At 35.6% G+C, this 16,413-nt stretch overlaps 1 protein-coding gene across 1 annotated transcript; it reads left to right on the plus strand.

Moving 5' to 3' along the window:
• Positions 1-1,026: 1,026 nt before the first annotated feature.
• LOC135686621 (mitochondrial carnitine/acylcarnitine carrier protein) lies at positions 1,027-16,413 on the plus strand. The gene is made up of 11 exons (XM_065202891.2): positions 1,027-1,213; positions 2,042-2,122; positions 6,061-6,188; positions 6,571-6,661; positions 7,155-7,281; positions 9,533-9,605; positions 10,527-10,567; positions 11,086-11,154; positions 12,925-12,974; positions 15,398-15,472; positions 16,175-16,413. The coding sequence occupies exons 1-11, from the start codon at positions 1,070-1,072 to the stop codon at positions 16,235-16,237; spliced, it is 942 nt and encodes a 313-aa protein (XP_065058963.1). The 5' UTR covers positions 1,027-1,069; the 3' UTR covers positions 16,238-16,413.

Raw genomic sequence — 16,413 nt, forward strand, 5'->3', positions numbered from 1 at the left:
TTTTTGATGTGGAATGTGCGGGGACGGATTTAGCAGGGGGGTGTAGGGGGTGCGACACCCCCCAATATTTCTGTGTCCTCCGGTAAATTTTGTTTCATTCGGTAAAAATCATTTGTTGGTAGTCAGTAGTAAGAAAGTAAATCCAAAATTTTACTTTTTGTATCTTCTTATCAGTATTTATCTTCTTAAAAGTAGCGTAGCGGGGGGGGGGGGGGGGGAGGAGGAGGAGTATTCTGAAACGTATTTTAAGCTAATTTCAAGGGCGTCGTCGCAAAAAAATTCTGCTCGATTTGCTCGCAGGAGACCCTCCTCTATACCTTCACAGAATGTTCAACAATTTTCCCTCGTTTCGGGGTTTGTATAGATAAGTCCTTCACATTTTTGAGACATTCCCGATAAAATAGAAACTAAAATGTCAAAGCAGTCCAATCCTTAAAAAACTGGATTCTGAAATGCTTGTCGTGGATTTAGCTCCAACGAGAACGGACTTGGTTTAAAACTTTTAAAGACTGTTTGTTATTTTTAGATATTTGATTAAAACTTTGGAAAATCACTTTTTACACGTAGTGCTTCCTCGCCTTACACAATTCAGGATATAAACGTTAGTGGAATTGTGAAGGAAATGGACTGTTATAGAATATTGAATGTTGTCAGCCACAAAACGCTACATACGACGTTGTATAATGGGAAATTCCCACGTGATAAATGCCATAGCTTTTCCAAATGCATTTACAAAATGGGTGTTTCCCCTAATTCTTAGGGATCTGGTCAGCAAAAATTTGCTCTTCTTTGCCCAACCAGTCTTCCAACCCTGGCTACACCACTGCTTCTTATTGTCTTAAAGTTGAAACCAAATTTTAAAAATGGGCGTTTCCAACATATACCAATGACCTAAAGGGCGTGGCACCAAAATTAGTGTCTAACACCCCCCCCCCCCAATTATTGTTGCTTAAATCCGCCCCTGGAAATGTGGAAGTAAAATTACAACTATATATATAGTATAATCTCTGTGGCCTTTGATACCCTGTGCCTAGACACGTCTTCTCTTCCTCTTGCTGTTGTTCAAAAAATGGCGGCAACCGACGTTGTAGAGGTGGAGGAGAATGTTGAGCATCCAGCCAAAAATCCTCCATCCGCCTTGAAAAGTTTTCTTGCTGGTGGTGTTGGAGGTGTCTGTTTGGTAGCTTCGGGGCATCCACTTGATACAATAAAGGTATAAATGACAGTTTTCATTGCGGGCCTAAATGAGTGTACAATGTAAATGTGCGTACAAAATTTGAGTCCAAAGTCCAATTTGTCATCATCAAGTGGTTAGATACAGATATCTTGTTGGTGTTTCAAAAGGGTGGGTCAAGAAGGAGTTTCAGAAGTGTTTTTAACAAAAATATAACAGGCTTTAAATGCGCATGAAACATTGCATTTTTAACCTTAAATGGTCCTACAAATAAAGAGGGTGTGTCAAAAGGAATCCAGAGTTCCAATTTTCAGATGGCTTTGTAAAAATCTAAATTCATTTGCTTTTGGTTGAACACATTAGTTGCTAAATAAATAAATGGCATTGTCTAGTTTCCTGACATTGCTTGACAAACTGCAGAGTGACGCATTGCACACACAAGATTCCACATTTTTTCTGCAAATATGAAAAGTTAGAATGTAGACCTTACACTTTTGAGACTTTATAGGCTTTTATATACTTAGGTTTTCTCAATTATAACATGCATTTAAGCACTAAAAAGCCTGTAATTATGTTTAAGCAACCACCTCCAGGGTGGACTCTCCACAAAAATAAGGTCCTTATAACCTTTGAAAGCTGTGTTTTGCATGTATTTTGTAACGTTATGTTAACATTGAATTATTTCTATTTTTACCTTATAAACATTGTAAAAAAATTTGGTTATTTTGAGTGAAAAATTGATGCAAACATGCATGGACACCAAAATGCTTTTCCATCATTGTGTAAAAATTGTTGTCTTTAGCTAAGTCTGTATTTTTCATTTGATTTTGATTCTCTATATATTAAATTCTTTTTGAAAATTTGTAGGTGCGTCTACAAACACAACCTAAAGATGCACCTTTATATTCCGGAGTTATTGACTGTGCCAAGAAGACAATATCAAAAGAGGTATACACCTAATTTTTATTTGATATCCTCATTGCTTACTAAGTTGTAATAACAAATGTCTCCAAGAGGTTTAAATTCTAAAAATAAAGCCATTTATAGGCTTTTGGTGTGTAGAACAGGATGGTACAAAGCTCAGCTTAGCTGCCACTCCAAGTTTAATTTAACAGGCCTTTCCTGGAGACGCAGGCAACAGCGTGCCTCTGCACAAAATAAATTTGCGAAGGTTTTCTCCTCCTGCGCAGTTTTTCAAACCAACATTGTCATTTCATCTGTGCAGTTTAGCTTCTCAATTTTAGTACTACTTACTGCTAAATATTAAGGTGTTAGTAAATAAAGAGAAAGAGGTCTTACACATCTATGTGTTTTTCAAATGGTGTTATAAATAAGAGATTTCCGTTTCCTTATATAGCACATGTTAACAAACTATTATATTATCTGCTAAAACATGCAATAGAATAGGAAATGTGTTTGCACAAATGGAATGATATAAAGCGTGATTAATGCTACAAATAATTAAAGTGAGAAACGTGACACCATGCTGTCAAATATGAAACAATTTCTTTTTAAGTCATGAAATATAAACCAGGCATTCCCAAAAAAGCTACATTTGACTGGCAAAACCTAAGAAAACTTTGTTTTATTACAAAAAAGTTATGTCCCTCTTTTGTCTTGTTTTAAGGATTTGTAATACAAAATTCAAAGGTAGTAATACACACAAAATGCCTTCTTAAGGTGAATAGTGTTTCAAGAATTGGCAATGTAAAACCTTTGTAAATACTCAAATATAACAAAATTAACAACAGTTCTGCAAGGGCTAAATAGGTCACGTAGCCAAACTGGCAAGGGCTGTTTATAGCCCGCGTTGTTTTTTCCCAGAGAGGCCTGGTTTAATACATAATGGGATTATCAGGCAACTGTTGTTTTAAGCCCCAAATCTACCTTTTATCACACTTCTCCTTTCCCTGTTTTTTTTCATGAAACCCTACCTACTTGCCTGTCTGCTTCCCTTCCTGCCTTCACACCGGTCTCCCTTCCCTCCTTCAACCTCCTAGCTATTGATTTGAAATGCATTGAAGACATTGTCCAGGCCTTGCCCGGAAAGGCGCTCGATCGAGCGCGCGCGCCTAGAGCGCACCCAAAAAAAGCCTTGGAGAGTGATTTATAGAGCCCCTCAAAACGTAAAAACAATATTAACGCGGAGCAAAATAAATTTTTGGAATTTATTAAATCAACTTGATCAAGCATAAACAATCTTCCCAACAGACCGCAATATTATGATTTGCGTAAGATTACCCCTTGAGAAAAAATTCAGCAAATTCAACGTTGGGTTTTCGATATAATTTTTAATCTAATAACCCTCTAATAACCATCAAGGATACAGGCCATCAAGCAAGCGTATTCTCCGGCAGATTTATTTGATTTTCGAGCAAGCGTTAATCTTCTATTGAAGTATATATTATTTTCTTTTTTTTAATAACTTAAAATCGCCTCTGCAAATCAGCGATCACGTTTCCGTCCAAATTATCGCATTGCTTTTCATTTTTCATTTGCTTTTGCGAGTAGTAGATGTTCTAGCGTTTCTTATAGAATGGATAACATGAAAAAAGGAAACAAAGTTAAATGTTCGATTTAAAGCCATGCGTTTTGATGAAGCAATATGTGAAGCTAAACATAACAGTAGTGATACTGACACTGTTAAAAGCTCATCGAATGATGGCAACTTACATATCTAGAAAAATCTGAACAATTTTGCGACTTTGTTTTATTATATTTCTATATTTATATTAACATAGTGTTTGTTGCATATTTTGTTATTTCATATTATAGTGCTTTGTGGTATCACCGTTGAATTTTAAATTTAACATTCTTCCGAAGCTTTCGATTTGAATCTCTCGATCTCCTAAAGCTCTCGAAGGATGCTCTTAAGGACATTCACTTAGAGGTGCGAAATAGAGCGCCTAGAGTTTCTAAGGGGCTCTTTTTATGGAACACCTTCATTTTACTTAGAGCAAGGCCTGATTGTCTTGTTTTCATGAGCAAATCATATCAACCATGTGGCTGTAGATATAAGCTGAGGTGGGAAACCCACGTAAAACAATGCCTCAAGGGGCTTTTAAACAAGAAAACAGATCCAAAACGACAAATTAGGAATGAATCAAGCTTGGAAAGGATCCACAAGTCAATATAAATGAACAAAAGAATTGCAAAAATGTTAAAACAAACTTTTTTCTCAGCCACTCAGGTGAAATTGCCTCAAAAGATATATCACAAATGAGGCTTTTATTCAAAGAAATGTGAGTCAATGCACACTGATGAAAAGGTGCTATTCTCCTCCTTTGCAAGAGTAGTGCTATTAAGTTTAACAGGGGGAGCTTGATCTTGTGCACAAAAATAATAGAAAAAGTAGAAATTAGCCATTTTTGACATTAACATGGAAGCTCAGCCTCCTGCATCCCCTAGCACTACACCCCTGTTCTTAGCATAGTTCTTTTCAAGTGACTGACTTAAGGTTACGGTAAACGTTTTCTTGATAAAAACATCCTTTTTTCAATTTTTTCACATTCAAGTAGCTGAACTTTCAAGGCACACAATGATACCAAATTTGAAACTAACAACCATTTTGAAAATGAAAAAAATCCCTTGTAAACAAAGGTTTCCATAATTTCTTTATCAAAACTTTTAGTTGAGGTCTGAGAATATCTTGACCTGCTAAGCCAGTTACCATTGCTTTGCCGTTGTGGTCGCATGTCTCATTTACAATATCGCATGGCACATCCATGTATCCCATGTATGGCTGTGTTTATTTAAACAGGCTTATTTATCTTAAAGCTTCAATCACTTGACCCGGATTACACTGTGGTTTATGAGTGTAACTTACAAGTAGAATCCCGTTTTCTACAGACTTACAACTCCTCTACATACAGGTATGGAAAAGCTATTTTGTACCCAAGAAACCAATTGAATGGCTAAAAAATTTGTACACGGCTAGGACAGATGTCAGTTAAGAAAATTGTGTCAAAAAATTGTTGTACTTGCTCTGGTTTGCCTTTTATAGCCAAATACAGCTATGAGAGGGAAGAAAAATTGTTTGCCAATTTTTGACAGGGTATAGTTTCAAGGGGAGGAGGAATTGAAAATATTTGAGACACGCTTTGGTAGCTTAGGATCTGTGCTATCTGCTGATATAAGTCAGATTTTCATACCTCAAACGCAAGGGTACAAAATAGCTTTTGAAGGTGGTACACTCATTTAAGCAATAAATTTGCCTGGAAAGTGTCATTTTACAATATTTGCCAATTATTTTGATATGGTTGGAATCACCACATTCTTGTACATCAAATGATGTATAGCTTAATCTGATTACATTAATAGTTTGGCTTTTAGGGAGAGAAAAACAAATATTGTGTCAGAAACGTTTACTGTAACCTTAACAGAAAGCTAGCATAACACTCTACATGCCATCTCTCTCTATTCTGTGATGCCACAGCTGTACACTTCAAACTTAAATGTTGTGAAACAGAATATTTTTCAAGTAGACAGGTTTCTAAATACAAAGGCCAATGATAGGGGTCCTTGCTTATCTTATGGAAATATATCTAATGCTAACTTTCCAATATGTCATTTTGAGTAGTTACAGACAGGACAGGTGTTTTGATCTCATTGTGATCAAAATTTTAAATTGAATCAGTCTACCATTGAAGAAAGCTACAAGATTGTTTTATTTTTTAAAAGCAGCAACATAAATCATCTGATTAAGCTATGTTTTTTTGTTATAAAATCAACATTTGATGTATTTTTATCTAGAATGAAATTTTTAATTGAGATGTTTTGTAGTTTTTGATTATTTTTTGCTGTGATGGATAGGTTGCTTTTTTAGTTTTTTCCATTATAAAAATGAAGACAACCAGTCAACTGATGCTCTAATTTCTTGTCTGTAGGGCTTCAAAGGACTATATAAAGGAATGACAGCACCAATAATTGGTATAACTCCACTTTATGCTGTTTGTTTCTGGGGATTTAGCATTGGAAAAAAATTGCAGATAAAGAATCCTAACGATGTTTTAACGTAAGTACCATACTGTTTAATTTTTGGGGATCAGATAAGAATTTTTTTAGCTATTAATTTTTTTATCTATAATCAAGATCATTGTTTATAACAGTTTGTTGCCCAATTTGAGAGTTCATGTGAAAGGATAAGATAATTCCAACATGTGTGTCTGGTTATTTTGAAATCTGAGCTTTGCCAAGTCAGAGAGTGATTTTTTTTATGAATTATGCAGATATCTGATGGCTCCTCTGTAGATCAGGTCATCCCTATGTAGATCAGACAGATACTAGGGAAGATCAGTTATCATGTGTTTTATGTTAATTAACAGTTTGATAAGGTTTTTCTTTTTGTCATACCTCAGTGACAGTTTGTAGAGAGTGGTGATTTTATACCATTGTAGACCTTTGCAAAACTGGAATGCAGGTATGTTAGCTGGTGTTTGTACCACCGTTATCATGGCACCAGGCGAAAGAATCAAGTGTCTTTTACAGGTGGCTGTTAATCTCTTTTTAATTTATTGCTTCTAGAAAATAAGAAAATTTGAATTAGACAATAGGAGATTCTACATATCACTGTAACAAGTCAACTTTTACTTAAATTCTTTATGCTGTTACAAAGGTTGTTGAAGTTGCATAAATGAAAAAGCTAGAATTCATTAACTACTTATGATTTCATATTTGCAAGATAGCAGTTGTTGGTATAATTCATGACCATTTTTTTCTATTGTTTCTGTAACTTTACATTTTTCACTTTGTAAACTGAAGTATATTATTTATGAATCACTACTGCTAATAAAAATAGCTATTCATTAAAACGCTTTAGGGTATTCAAAATACTTTGTATGTTGGTTCATTATATGCTATTCATTTTTAATGCTATCTTTTTGCAAAGCATTTTGTAGCTGTCAATCTTACAATCAAACCAGATTTGCAGCCAGTTATTATTTTTCTGCAAGTAATTTAATATTTCAATACTTAATCAAAGATTCAATCAGGCGGTGACTCATCAAAAGTCAAATATGCTGGGCCTGTTGACTGTGCAAAACAAATATACAAGGAGGCTGGCCTTTTTAGAGGGATTTATAAAGGAACATGTGCAACTCTTTTGAGGGGTAATTTTTTTTGTTTTCTTTATGACAATATTCGTTAATCGACTGCATTTTTCCTTATGTCACTGAAAGAAATTATTATCATTATTTCATCACATCAAATATTAGAATGCAGTATTTACAGTTTAATTTTTGGGGTCCAAAGAAGCAGATTTACTGACAGAGACCTTTTCGACTTAGCTTTTACTGTATATATGCATAAAGCGTCACTTTTCCAGCAAATCTGAATGATTTTTTAGACCTTGCAACGATGCCACTTTCATTCTCTAAATGTTAGCTTACTCGTGTAATAAAACGATACAAGAAACTTGTTCACCTTACTTTAGGCGATCGCTAGTCACTTGGGCTCTGCATCCTATTTGAGCATTTTTCAGACCATCTTTGAGCACTTATTAGAGACCATCTTTGTAATAAACTTGAAGCACTTTTGTTTCTGAGCTCAGTGTTACAACAGTTACAACAAATACATTTTATCAGTGATTTTATTTTACTTGTTGCAACTGTGTCTCTGCGTTTAGAAAGACAGGACTTACATTAGTTTATGTGATAAATCTGTGGGTGAATCTTGAGCTTCCGCTGTTGTTTTTATGAGATAAAGATAAGAGTACGAATTTGCTGAGGTTCTAAACCAGCAATAAGTAATAATTTATGAATGTTCCATACTTTCGTTATGATCAATTGCGAACTGCCATTTGAACACTGTAAAGCTGTGAAACTCTTCAAAACATCATAATCCTTTCTCAATTACTTTTAACATATGACCAAAAAACCACCCCCGTACGGATGGAAACCTTCCAGTATTGTCAACTGCCCAATTTAAGGAAGCTCTAAGAAATTGAATTTCGAAAATATGATTTGCTGATCTTGATTTGCACGCCATATTTGGGATCGATTGCGAGAGCCGAATAAATAGATTTCGTCGATCTAAGGGCCTGTTTATATGAAGAAAATCACCCCACCTTCCAGCCTGTAAACTGAGAGGTGAGATCCCACCCTCCTATAGATTCCTTTGTATTTTTCTTCTCGCGACGATTTCCTCCCACCTGCCAAATTATGGGCTTAGAGGTGGGATGCATTTGCTCATATATTTCGCCATATTTTATAACGCCCTATTATTCTCTAACGAATCCAAGCAAGTAACATGGCATGACGCTGCACGCTAACCATTTTGGCATGTAGTTTCCTGGAGGAGACTTTGCTATAGTTTCCTTTCTTGATAGCACACAAGTTTAGCTTCGCGAAACAGGATTCAAGCCTTAAAGGAGAATCTTGGTATCAAGATAATCGCCTGATAAAATCTTATTTCTGAAATTCGTGAATTTCGTTTTTGATTGAGATGAGAAACATTCTAAGGGTCAGAATGCTGTACAATTTTGACAATTGAAGCCACCGTGATCAACTTGTTCTTCGTCTATCACCGTGATCAAATGTCAAGTCTTGCCTCAAAAGAGCAAATATATAAGCCCTTTATTGTAAAACCTCTGCTAACGGACAAGCTTCCCGTAACGGGCATCTCCAATCAACGGGAAAATTTTATTACAAATTGATTACCGTAAATTCTCTTTTTAGCTCCCCGGGGGTTATTGTTTTTCAATACTTTAAAGGGGGGCTTATAAGAGAGGGGGGGCTAAATTGAGAGAGGGGGCTTAATAAATATTGTGTAATAAAAAGCCACTTATAGTGGTAAACTAATTCTTTGTTATTTGCAGAATAAAAAACATCAATTATTAATTCTAAAATATCTTCTTGGGCCATCTCGCCTTCTGAAATCGAGCATTCGAAAAGGTCGACTTCCCTCAGAGTACCAACTGCCTGTATTTATGTGTATACCTGTATGTATGGGAAAAGGCTCTCACATGGCCTGTGCTTAATGTACTTTAAATCTTTGTCTTCGGATCTGTCGTGACTGGAGGAGACATGGTGTGTATTTTGATTTGATGCGAAGTATTGAACGACCAATGGATAAAATGAAAACCTCTGTTTTTTGTCAGGTTTACTTATTTCGGCAACAGTGAAAATATGGGGGACTAAATTGAGAGGGGGGCTAATTGAATTTTTTCTTCTGAAAACGAGGGGCTTATAAGAAAGAGGGGCTTTAAAGAAAATTGACGGTTTTTTCTCATATAGAATTTTCTGTATAATAGTTCAAACGAAGACTTTTACGCAAAATCCATGAATTCTCTTTATTCCAATGAGCCCAAGACTATTTGGGTTGACTTTGAGATTTTATGATTTACATTTTAATTGTTTCTAGATGTTCCTGCGTCTGGTATGTATTTTATGTCTTACGAGCTGCTACTAGAGAACATCACGCCAGCGGGACAAACGTAAGCCAGGGCCCTTCTACTCGTTTTCAGTGAATGTAACATTAAATATTTATGTAATTTGTTAAGCATGCGATAAGAGTTGCTTTTGTGCATCAGACAAAAGTCGGCTCAAGAATAACAACATCCACCCCACGCTTAGTCAAAAGGCTCTAATAAAATGTGTGTTCCGGCCATTTATCAACATTTGCTTGATAATCCAGAGTGTGCCAGAACATAAAATGACGACAATATAAAAATCATTGAGCAACAAGGCTGTCTTTTCATTTTGGCTTTTTCGAATCCGTCTATATTAAAAAAATCCTAATTTGTGTGGACAGAGTGAGTCGTTTTCTCTCTTCGACTCTTCAACTTGGGCTCTGTTCAGAAGAGCCCGGACTAGATTCCACTCCCCACTCCGGCTCAGATCAACACGTTTCATCAAAGAAAATAACGTTTACACGAGCCCCGGGCTAGCTGGTTCTTCTAGAGGGTTGACTTCACCCGGGTCAGCTTAACTTGTTAGCTCAAGTGCGAGCGAAGTAACAGCGTTATTTACAATATTTACAAATCAGCGAATAAGTGAAATAGCGGTCATAACAAAAATCCATCGAGTTCTACAATACTGGAAATTCTCAATCCACGACAACTCAGCTTCAGCTGAAATCCAAGTACCCGAAATCCGATTTCCTAAATTTTGCTTTTTAGTTCCTCAACCCAAGCCTAACGAATCTACATAAAAGGCGCGAAACAACAACAACAACAAGACTAAAACAAGACAATACATAAAACAATAAACAACACAACACTTGTTATCGCTTAGTAGTGATGGACGGTAAACTTAAACTGACTTCAGTACAGTAAAATGTGTTTCATTGCCATTTTGTGCCATTTGGAAATTTTATTCTTATAAGAGTTATTTGATCAAGTATTCTTTCGTCGTAGGAGAGAACAGCTCAGCCCTCTAAGGATTCTTTTTGCGGGAGGTAATGTCTCTTAAAGGCAATCTGTCACGACGTTGATTGATTAAAAGAACAATTTGATTTTTTATTGTTTCCAGTCCCTCTTTAATTTATCGCATTGTAAAAAATATGGCGGACCGCTGGAATCGTGTTTAGGCTATTGGTCCAGCTATTGTTCTCTTTAACCAATTCACAACGAAAAAAATTGCCTTTAAGCTTTGTTTTTTCTTTCGTTTTTACTGTCTTTTCACTTAAACTGCTCATTTCAAACACTTAGTGTTCTACGTTCGAGTACATTCGGTTTCTATCTATCCTTTACATGAACCCGTTATGGGCTTATGGCCTGAGACGCCATAGCACTGTAACTGTATATATGGAAAGTAAGGAACTTAAATAGTGACGCTTCAAACAGCCTGATCAAACAGTGACGTGCTCAGATTGTTTCAAACACACTTGTTTTATTAGTACGTAAAAGTATGCAGCAAAGGTCTAATCACATGTTTGTGTCGCTTCTAGCTTGCTTTATTTTGTTTTATTTCCAGGAACTGCTGGAATTTTCAACTGGATGGTTGCGATTGGACCTGATACTCTCAAGTCAAGATTGCAAACTGGTAAGTATTGATCAAATTTAGTTTATTTTGTGAGTTAAAAAATTGTTAGGAATTAGTTAATGCGACTAAATGCTGTCGATTCAAGTCAGGGAAATGGGAATATTTCTGTGGAATTCGTGTTGATTTGATGAAGTACAAGTTTTAGTGTCCCAGCCTTTGCAACTGCCAACAAAGCTGACCCACTAATAAAGATATTTGCTATTTTGGTGCCCAGTCCCTCATCTTTATGTTGTTACTGCAATTCTGCAAAGTCAAAACCTGGATATCAGCTGGTGAATTGGTGATGTATTTGTGAAAGAAATGTAGTTAATTCTGCTTAGATCTCATCTGTCAAACATGATTTATTGCCAGCGTGAAGCCACGCCCTAAACATTGCGAGAAAGCCACTGATGCTTCTTATCGCCATCACAATACCCTGAACTTCCCACCAAAATATGGTTTCCCGCCATTATTTCCATTCAGTTGATCCTCGTGTTCATGCTGTTGTACTCTGCTGTGGCCGCCCACAAACGATAAAACATTTTTTAATGCTAAGTCATAGTAGATTAACGACAACAGAAAAGTTAAGCTTTCGCCTGGGTCAGTATTCTGTGTCGAAATGTGAGCAAATGCGTGATTAGGATTAAAATGTCCCGAAACCATTTCGTATACAATAACTTAAAATTCCTGCCAGATGATTTCTGTAATTATAAGGGTGTCTTTTGAAGAGCGGTTTTTACATATAATCATTGTCATAAAATTGTTTAGTTTTGGGCGAGTGAAGGCTTATTTTAGCGTTTCAAAGAGGTTTAAAGAGTTTCTTGTTATTTCCAAACAGCTTTTAAGAGCTTAACCTCCAAAAGTCTAAGTAGAAATAGTGCCTTGCTCTTTAGATTTCAAAAGTTAAAGTAGCCAAAGGAATAAATGTTTGGTTTTGTGTGTACAGATGCGTACTAGTGTGTACCTCAAGTTTGTACTGGTACGTTGTGGTAACCAGCCCAAAAAATTTACTGCTGACTCCTTTATCATGTTTGGCAACAAAATTAGAAAACGTTTGGAGAACAAGGCTAACTTGTAGTAATATCAATGGAGAGTTAGATTACTACGTTCAGCAAATAGGACTAGTGGTTATTTAATATAATTTTTAAAAAGTAGGTTTATTTGTTTTATTACATATCTGATTTTCTGCACGAGTTGCTATATCTGATTTTCTACACGAGTTGCTGATGCTGCAGCCTGTCCTTGTTTTACGTTTAATTTCTTTTGCCTGGCTAATTTTTATATTTTAGCAGTAGTTATTTTCCCTAATGACTTCTATTATCAAAATATCATCAAAAGCTCAATTCATTTAATTTATACACTTTGCCAGTATGTAGTGTAGACTCATAGAAAATATAGAAGGGCAAGTAAGACAAATATTATGAAACATCATTTATAAAGATCTGCGTGAACTGAACTGCTGAAGATTATTAAAGTCAGCTTCAGTTAATCAAGTTTATAAATATCGGCTCTCAAAATGTATAATATTGATTCATGGGATTTTAATTTCATTAGCTGCTAAGGCACAACCCATCCTCAGTTTCAAAGATTCCACAGAGCAACGAAAGGCCGTATTCGAATAAAATTTTTCAAAGAAAGCCTACTTTTCAATGCAAAGCAATATTCTTTTGCGGTTTGTTCTTCTCAATATCCAATTTTAAACCATTTTTACTTATAATATAATCTAAAATATTTACACAATTATATTGTCTTATCTAGCATATCTTGTAATGAAGTCTTCCTCTTTTTCAGCACCTGAAGGAACCTACCCAAAAGGAATTAGGAGTGTCTTCAAAGAACTGGTAAGTGACCACTCTACCAAATCGTCTCTTCCGCGCGACTCAGTTTTGTTAAGTCAAACTCTAAAAGCTCCAAAGATACCTGGCTAATATACGCAAAACAGCTTACCATCCCAATCCCGTATCAGCATACGCTAGTCATCCTCAGCTGTTTAAGGTCATCAGCTACAAATAATCGCAACAAATAATTCGCAACCAAATCTTGAGTCGCCTGAAGCCGTTATCTTAATCAGTAAAAGAAAATCCTTTTCTGAAAACCTTCTTTTGTAAACCCGCAATTTTTTGTAATGTGATAAAAACGTATTAAGGAATAATTGAAGGCTTTGATACGAGATAAATAGCAGGTTGTAACTGTGCACCTTACCGTTTTTAATGTCAGTTCAAATGTAATCTATGTTGAATATTACAGTGGACGAACCCTTTCTTAAACTATTGGTACATGAGGGCAGTCAGCGAAACATGCTTGCTTTATTTTGAAACTATCGGTACATGTGGGCAGTCAGCGAAACATGCTTGCACTATTTATCCGGTGGAATCGACTGTTTTTGCAAACGGGATAAATACACAATTGACCCTATTTTGCTTGTGCGTCTTCCATATCTCATGGTCCAGTTTGCAGGATACATCGCTGTTACAAGTAATGACGCTCATATTCTGTATACAATCTCGTGCAAAATACTGTTCTTTGACCCTATAATACTGATAGGGACAGTCGAAATGTCTGTGTTCTTGCATACGGTTTCTCATAATACTTGATAATGAAAAAATAATTTCCTTTGGTTAGTTAAATGTAACCACGGGTATCGCTTATAAAATACAACAGTGAATTTAAAAGGAACAAAAAACATGCAGAATTGGTCTTTTTTTTATCGAGCTTTGTTTGAAAATGCTGATTAATCCTAGCATGGAATCCTTTTTAGAGCTATGTGTTTTGAAACACCTGCGCGGCTTGAATAAAATGTTTTATAGAAAGTTATTTAGTATCATATATCTAGGGCGTTCCACTTTCGTAATCATATAACAGACCAACGTTTTTATATGATTAGACCTTGCACAAATATGCGTATTTCATTTAAATCACTGTCAACGTTGACGAAATGTTTGCGGTATACAGATAGCGATGATTGTGCAATTGTACCCCAACTAAGATAAAACAAACAAGGAAATCTCTGAAAATAAGATTAACTCTTAGTTTGAATTTCTTTTCCTTCATCTGAAGTGAACTTATGGCTCAACAAGTCGGTATTTTTAGAGAATTCAAACCGATATGTTGTTTAATTCAAGTTAATTGTCTCCAGAGCTCTGGCAATGTTAAATCAGCATTTTTGGCGATGAACATGATAAATCGCATTCTTTTTGTTATGGCTTAAGGCTTACAACCATTTATCATATCTTAAACCATGTTTATCCATGTATGGCCCTGTTTTTTATCCTGAGAATAGTTGTACTAAAAGAATGAATTTCTTGTTTTGATTTGTCTGTTTTCCGGGGGAGGTAGCAGAGGCTCGTAGTGAGCTGCTTTTATTACCTGAAGAACCTCAAAACGTCTCATTTTTAAGAGGTAGAGACAAAAACTTTTAAGAGACAAAAATGTGGTCAAATAGTTAAAAATCATGATTACAGATATGGGGTAAGACAAGTTAAACACTTCATGTAAAAATATATCACAAAAAGGTCACATCGACTACCGTCTAATGTTTCTGCATCACTACTTCAACAATAATCCAATGGAATTTTTATAAGCCTCTTTCGTTATCAAGCATCCAGTTGGCTTTAGAAGGGATTCCTTGTTGTTTTTAGTATTTCTTTAAGTAAGTAAAACACTTTCGAAATTTCGACTTGTTTTTTGGATAACCTATTCTATTAACGAAAGGTGGCAACGCTGATGGTCGAGAGGAAGACAAATTGAAGTGTTTCACTTACTACTTCAAGATCATACATTTTTTTCGTGATTTTTGCTCATATGCGGTAAACATCGTAGGATGAGAACACTTTTCGTAATCCTGCAGTTAGAGGAAGAAAGTCTACGTCTGCTTGTTATCTCAAACTGAAATGTAAAAAGTATGCTGAATTGACTGTCAAAATAAAAATGAAAGGCTATTGCCTTAAATGATAACATGATTTGGAAGAACATTTTAAATAATCCTACGTATTAACAATCAGTGAATCACTTTCCTTACCAAATCAATGCCATTTCCTCTTGGTTCTAAACTCTAGATGTGACCCAGGCCAAGTAATCATTCAGGTCTTGCAATTGCCTAACTAGTGTGGAACAGTTTTAACTGAATTCGTACATTCATAGGTATATTTAGTGCTCTTTCAGATGGTATCTTCGAAATTTTGAAATAAATTCTTATGTCTAAACTCCAATAGGATTTTTAAAGTCAATAATGTGAAATCAATTTTTGCTCTTATTTTATTTTAAGGTGAGAAATGAAGGCCCATCTGCCCTATTCAGAGGCCTTACCCCTGTTATGGTCAGGGCGTTTCCCGCAAATGCTGTAAGTAGACACCTACTCGTTTCGCTCTCTCAAAAACTTTCCATTTTTGCTCATTTCAGTTCGATAGCATAGTGGTTTTTCTTTGCGACTTCTGACCAATTATCAATTTGCGGTTAAATTGCGCCCTCTGTGGGATATGTGGGTGTGGTTGTGCTGGTCCTCGCCAGGGAATTGAGATAACGTTTTCTCACGTGTTTCAAAACCATTTGTTTTTTAACAAATTTCTGTCGTTTTCCAAGTCTAATCTAAGATGAAAGTTTACAGAGCTGATCTTTCAGCTGTTTGCTATTACTTATGCTTAAAGGATCTAAGAATCTATAAGCCAAAAGGCAAAGAGTGTTTCTACCACACCCGGATATTTCCTGACAGTAGATAACTGTACTAGGCCAATTTCCCTACTGAGATTGCACTTCAGCTTCTTACTCTTACTCTGGTAGGGAAAGGGGGGTGTTGGGGGCTAAAGCCCAGGATTTCCCGACAAGACACTGCTGATATAATATAGATGTGTAAAACTGTAATAATATAGTTTTGTAAAAATTACTTTTTCATGAAATTTCGTTACAATAATCTTGACAACAACATTTTTGAAAAGACAACCGCTGCCAAGAGTAAGACTCCTTCGACTACTTTATTGAATTGTTTCTTGTTTACTCAGGTTTTCTATCAAATTCATTTTAATCTTGTTCTGCTTTTCTTTCCTAGGCATGTTTCCTAGGTTACGAATTTGCAATGAGATTCTTGAATTGGCTGTTACCAAACTTCTAATAATATTTGTATAATTTTTTAAATAATTGTAATGTTTGTTTAAGGTGTTTTATGCAAGGTTTGTCAACTTCACGTTATAAGCGTCTACATCTCTTGTTATTTACATGAAAGAGTGTCTCATGTTCAATGAAATCAAATAGTCACAACTTGTTATTTATTTTACTTGCTTAGAGTAT

The sequence above is a fragment of the Rhopilema esculentum genome, chromosome 6 (genome assembly GCF_057945365.1).
Source record: "Rhopilema esculentum isolate cy_ngs chromosome 6, ASM5794536v1, whole genome shotgun sequence".
Classification (NCBI taxonomy): Eukaryota; Metazoa; Cnidaria; class Scyphozoa; order Rhizostomeae; family Rhizostomatidae; genus Rhopilema; species Rhopilema esculentum.